The sequence below is a fragment of the Patagioenas fasciata genome, chromosome 30, assembly GCF_037038585.1.
Source record: "Patagioenas fasciata isolate bPatFas1 chromosome 30, bPatFas1.hap1, whole genome shotgun sequence".
NCBI classification, from domain to species: Eukaryota; Metazoa; Chordata; class Aves; order Columbiformes; family Columbidae; genus Patagioenas; species Patagioenas fasciata.
The window spans coordinates 3,213,549-3,219,604 of NC_092549.1; the positions used below are offsets into that span (position 1 = coordinate 3,213,549).

A 6,056-nucleotide genomic window follows, 5' to 3' on the forward strand; every position below is an offset into this window, starting at 1 on the left:
TCATACAAAACAGCTTTATTGGGGTGGGGGCATTAGGGGTGTCGCCAGGGGGGGTGTCCCCAGGGTGGGGGTGTCCCCAGGGTGTGTTGTCACTCGGGTGTCACTTGCGGCCGCGCTGCTTCATGTGCAGTACGAAGTAGTCGTTGCAGGCGATGGTGAGTCCGGCCAGCAGAGAGAAGAAGCCCTGGAAGGTGACGCGACCGTCCCGTCCCTGCTCCAGGTCCCGCAGGATCCGCTCCAGAGCCATCGGGTCCCGCTGGTTCTGGGGGACACGGGGGGGTCAGGGACACCACCAACCTCGGGGTGACACCACGTGATGGGGATCCTGCCCCATGTCGTGGACCCCATCTTGTGTCAGGGACACCACCCCCTGTGTCAGGGACACCCCCTCATGTTGGGGATCACCACCCTGTGTTGGGGACACCACCCCCTGTGTCAGGGACACCCCCTCATGTTGGGGATCACCACCCTGTGTTGGGGACACCACCCCCTGTGTCAGGGACACCCCCTCATGTTGGGGATCACCACCCTGTGTTGGGGACACCACCCCCCGTGTCAGGGACCCCACCCCCTGTGTCAGGGACCCCCCGTCGTGTTGGGGATCACCACCCTGTATTGGGGACACCACCCCCTGTGACAGGGACACCCCCTCGTGTTGGGGATCACCACCCTGTATTGGGGACACCACCCCCTGTGTCAGGGACCCCCCGTCGTGTTGGGGATCCCCACCCTGTATTTGGGACACCACCCCCTGTGTCAGGGACACCCTCTCATGTTGGGGATCACCACCCTGTGTTGGGGACACCACCCCCTGTGTCAGGGACACCCCCTCATGTTGGGGATCACCACCCTGTGTTGGGGACACCACCCCCTGTGTCAGGGACACCCCCTCATGTTGGGGATCACCACCCTCTGTCGGGGACACCACCTCATGTTGGGGATCCCCACCCTGTATTGGGGACACCACCCCCTGTGTCAGGGACACCCCCGTCGTGTTGGGGATCCCCACCCTGTATTGGGGACACCACCCCCTGTGTCAGGGATCCCCCGTTGTGTTGGGGATCCCCACCCTTTGTTGGGGACACCACCCATGTCAGGGACCCCCCAACCCATGTTGGGGACCCCCACCCCATGTCAGTGACCCCCACCTGCCTTGGGAATCCCCATCCTATGTCAGGGACACCCGCCCCCCCATGCTGGGGACCCCCACCCCATGTCAGGGACCCCCACCCTGTGCCAGGGACCTCGCCCCATGTTGGGGACCACATCCAATGTCAGGGACACCCCCCATGTCAGGGAATCCCACCCACCTTGGGGATCCCCATCCTGTGTCAGGGACCCCACCCACCTTGGGGTTCCCACCCACCCATGGGGAATGGGGGTCCCGTCTGAGCCATGGGATATAGGGGCTGGTCTTGGGGTGCTACAGGGTCTGGTCTTGGGTCACTATAGGGTCTGATCCTGGAGTGCTATAGGGTCTGAACTGGGGTGTTATAGGGTTGGGTTTGGGGTGCTATAGGGTTTGGTCTCGGGGTGCTACACGCTCTGAACTTGAGTGCTATAGGGTCTGATCCTGGGGTGCTATAGGGTTGGTCTCAGGGTGCTATAGGGTCTGAACTTGGGGTGCTATAAGGTCTGAACTTGGGGTGCTACAGGGTCTGATATCAGGGTGCTATAGGGTCTGATCTCAGGGTGTAATAGGGTCTGAATTTGGGCTGCTATAGGGTCTGATCTTGGGGTGCTATGGATGGTCTCAGGGTGCTATGGGCTCTGATCTTGGGGTGCTATAGAGTCTGATCTCAGGGTGCTATGGGTGGTCTCGAGGTGTTATAGGGCCTGATCTCATAGTGCTATAGGGCCTGACCTCAGGGTGCTATAGGGTTGATTTTGGGGTGCTATAGGGCCTGATCTCGGGGTGTTATAGGGTTGATTTTGGGGTGCTATAGGGCCTGATCTCAGGGTGTTACAGGGTTGATTTTGGGGTGCTATAGGGCCTGATCTCAGGGTATTACAGGGTTGATTTTGGGGTGCTATAAGGTCTGATCTCAGGGTGCTATGGGTGGTCTCGAGGTGTTATAGGGCCTGATCTCATAGTGCTATAGGGCCTGACCTCAGGGTGCTATAGGGTTGATTTTGGGGTGCTATAGGGCCTGATCTCGGGGTGTTATAGGGTTGATTTTGGGGTGCTATAGGGCCTGATCTCAGGGTGTTACAGGGTTGATTTTGGGGTGCTATAGGGCCTGATCTCAGGGTATTACAGGGTTGATTTTGGGGTGCTATAGGGCCTGATCTCGGGCTGCTATAGGGTTGATTTTGGGGTGCTATAAGGTCTGATCTCGGGGTGCTATAGGGTTGATTTTGGGGTGCTATAGGGCCTGATCTCGGGGTGTTACAGGGTTGATTTTGGGGTGCTATAGGGCCTGATCTCGGGGTGCTATAGGGTTGATTTTGGGGTGCTATAGCCCCCCCACCCCGCCGCTGCCCCCACCTCCAGGAACCCCGGGAACTCCTTGTCCATGAGCGCCCGCAGATCCTCCTTGCTCAGGTGGTTCTTGTCCCCCGCGTACTTGTGGAAGGTGAACATCAGGGTCTCCATGGCGTGTTCCAGTTGGGACGGCATGGCGGGGGCTGCGGGGGGGGGCACAGCTCAGCGGGGACCCCCCCAATCCCATCCGATCCCCCCCGGGGCTGAGCCTGGCGCACTCATCACACACACGAGCATTTTCCAGCCACCGGGAATGACTCAGCTCATGGCTGCGGGTGGGGCCGGGGGGGGGACACGTCCTGTGGGTGTGTCCCATGTCCCCCCCCCCCCCGGCTATGGCACCCTGGGGAACCCCGTGAGTCATTGGGGGGGTTGCGCAAAGCCCCCGGTTTCCTCCCTGGGTGGGGTGCGTTGTGCCTCAGTTTCCCCATGGCCGCAGGGTCACCGGGGGGGGGGGGGCAGCCCCAAATCAGCGCCCCCCCCCAAGTGGGAGGTGACACCCCCAAATAAGCCCCCCCTCCCTCCTAGTATTTTGGGGAGGAGGGGCTGGGCCTGGCATGGATGTGGGGTGATGGCAGCGTGGGGACACGTGTGTCCCATGGGACCGATGTGTTCCCCCCCCCCGCCCATGCAGTGTCACAACCCCCAAAATCTCGGTGTGTCCCCCCAACCTCGGTGTCCCCTCCCCAACCTCGGTGTTCCCCCCCAGGGCTGCCGGAGGGTTGGGGACACGTTGGGGACCCGTTGGGGACACGTTGGGGACACCGGTGCCACACCCCAGCGCCCGCCATTGAAACAGGAACTGGCCCAGCCCGCGGCTTCGCCTCCCAAAACTTGGGGGGCCCCACCGTGGGATGGGCGGGGGCAAAGGGTTGAGCCCCCCCGGGACCCCCCGGTGTCCCCCAACCGGGCTGTGACCCCCCAAGCGGGATGTGGGTCCCCAGGGGTGTGGGGGCATCATTTTGGGGGAATGTGCCCCCCAACAGGCACCCCCAAACCTTCTGGCGGGGGGACGTTCAGGGCGAGGTGGCCCTGGGGACACGTGCCCATTTCGGGGTCCCCCTCCAAAGCGGGGTCCCCCTTTAATTAGGAGGGGGGGGGAGCAAAGCCCGGAAGTCCTGCTGGAGGGGGCGGGCAGGCTTGGGGTCCCCCTCTAGCAGAGGGTCAGGATTGGGGGGACCGCACCCAGGGGGGTTATGGGGTGCAGGGTGGAGCCCCCCGAGCAGGGTGCAGAGTTGGGACCCTGGTGCACAGATGGGATCCCCCCCAATGTTGCAGCCTCAATACGGGGGTGCAGGGAGGGGAGGTGGTGCAGGGATCCCCCCCCACCGCTCCGGTACTCACGGGTCCGGTCCGGTCCGGCGCGGCGCGGGCAGTGGCGGCGAGCGGCGCCGCCCGGGATAGGCACGGCGGGGGCGGGCCCGGGGGGGCACCGGGGGGGCACCGGGGCGGCCCCGCTGACTCACCCGCTCCCCGCCCGGCCGCGCTTCGGACTTAACCCCTTCCCGGCACCGGACCCCCCGAGCCGCTGCACACGGGACCCCCCGGACACCCAGATCCGTCCGCGGACCCCCCGATCCTGCCCCGGACGCCCCCATTCATCCCCGGACCCCGCCGAGCTGCTGCACACGGGACCCCCAGGATCCCCCATCCAGCCCCGGACCCCCCGATCCTGCCCCGGACGTCCCCATTCATCCCCGGACCCCACCGAGCTGCTGCACACGGGACCCCCAGGACACCCCATCCAGCCCCAGACCCCCCGATCCTGCCCCAGACGCCCCCATTCATTCCCGGACCCCCTGCGCCGCTGCCCCCGGGACCCCCAGGGCCCCCCGAGCTGCTGCCCCCGGAACCCCCCGTGTCCCCCATCCATCCCCAGACCCCTCAAGCTGCTGCCCCCGGGACCCCCCCATCCGTTCCCGGACCCCCCCAGGCTGCTGTTCCGGACCCCCACATCCGTCCCCACGACCCCCCCGGCTCCCCCCATCCATCCCCGCTGTCCCCCGGGATGCTGCTCCGGATCCCCGTGGACTCCCCCATCCTGCCCCAGGACCCCCCGAGTAACAACTCGGACCCCCCCAGGCTGCTGTTCCGGACCCCCACATCCGTCCCCACGACCCCCCCGGCTCCCCCCATCCATCCCCGCTGTCCCCCGGGATGCTGCTCCGGATCCCCGTGGACTCCCCCATCCTGCCCCAGGACCCCCCGAGTAACAACTCGGACCCCCCCATCCTGCCCCACTGTGTCCCCAGGATCCCCCCGGCTCCCCCCATCCATCCCCGCTGTTCCCCGAGATGCTGCTCCGGACCCCCCTGGACCCCCCCATCCTGCCCCAGGACCCCCCGAGTTGCTGCTCCGGACCCCCCCATCCAGCCCCACTGTGTCCCCAGCTTGCACCCCCGCACCCCCCCCATCCCACCCCGGACCCCCCACCCCGCTGCCCCCCCAAATCCCCCATTCTGCCCCCCAACACCGGGGACCTTCCATCCCCGCCCCCCCCACCCCCCGGTAGAGGCGCCCGCCCGGCGCGTGCCGGCTAATTAGTATTAATTGCATTGCGGAGGCGTGAGACCCGCGCCGGTGACACGGGGCCGGAGGGGACACGCAGGGCTCTGACACCCCCCCCACCCCCGAAACCCGCGGGGCACCGGGACGGGCCCGTCCTTGCCTCCGTTTCCCCACCCGGAAGGTGCAAAGGTGGGGAGGGGGGGGGGCAGGGCCGGGGCGAGGTCCACGGGTGTCCCCCCCCACCCATGGGTGCGGGTGCACCCGCCCGGCACCATCTGCCGGGGATGGGGATGAGGACGAGCCCGGGGCACAGGGGCCTTTTCCTGGGGATGGGGGACCCCACAAGGACCCCTCGCTCCAGAGGGGACCCCCAGGGATCCCCCCCTCAACCCCCTTGTCCCCGTGGGTCACCCCTTGTCCCCAGGAACCCCCCTTGTCCCCAGGACCCGCTTCTTGTCCCCATGAGTCTCCCACAGTCCCCATGGACCCCTCTTTGTCCCCAGGGCCTCCTCTTGTCCCCATGAGCCCCTCCTTGTCCCAACAGGTCCCCCCTTGTCCCCAGGGCCTCCTCTTGTCCCCATGAGCCCCTCCTTGTCCCAACAGGTCCCCCCTTGTCCCCAGGGCCTCCTCTTGTCCCCATGAGTCCCTCCTTGTCCCAACAGGTCCCCCCTTGTCCCCAGGGCCCCCCTCTTGTCTCCAGGGTCCCCCCTTGTCCCCAGGACCCCCCTCTTGTCCCCATGACTCCCTCCTTGTCCCAACAGGTCCCCCCTTGTCCCCAGGGCCCCCCTCTTGTCTCCAGGGTCCCTCCTTGTCCCCAGGGTCACCCCTTGTCCCCAGCGACCCCCACTTGTCCCCACGAGTCCCTCCTTGTCTGAACAGGTCCCTCCTTGTCCCCAGGGCCCCCTCCTTTCCCTCATAGGTTCCCCCTCCTTGTCCCTTGTCCCATGGCCCCCCACCCTCAACCCCCCCACCAATTTAGGGTCCCAGGGAGGAGCCCGGGTCCAAACTGAGCCCCAGATGTGTTAAATGGTTCGTGTCATAGTGGGGAAACAGGGCAGGGATT

At 65.9% G+C, this 6,056-nt stretch overlaps 1 protein-coding gene across 1 annotated transcript; it reads right to left on the reverse strand.

The window, feature by feature from the left end:
• S100A10 (S100 calcium binding protein A10) lies at positions 1–3,978 on the reverse strand. The gene is made up of 3 exons (XM_065857711.2): positions 3,830–3,978; positions 2,489–2,628; positions 1–262 (listed from the first exon to the last, which is right to left on the reverse strand). The coding sequence occupies exons 2-3, from the start codon at positions 2,618–2,620 to the stop codon at positions 101–103; spliced, it is 294 nt and encodes a 97-aa protein (XP_065713783.1). The 5' UTR covers positions 2,621–2,628; positions 3,830–3,978; the 3' UTR covers positions 1–100.
• Between the last annotated feature and the right edge of the window lie 2,078 nt (positions 3,979–6,056).

Coding starts and splice junctions, on each gene's coding strand:
- S100A10 (XM_065857711.2), bottom strand. CDS start 2,620: ATGCCGTCCCAACTGGAACACGCCATGGAGACCCTGATGTTCACCTTC. Junction 263..2,488: donor AGTTCCCGGGGTTCCTGGAG/GTGGGGGCAGCG, acceptor CGTGTCCCCCAG/AACCAGCGGGACCCGATGGC.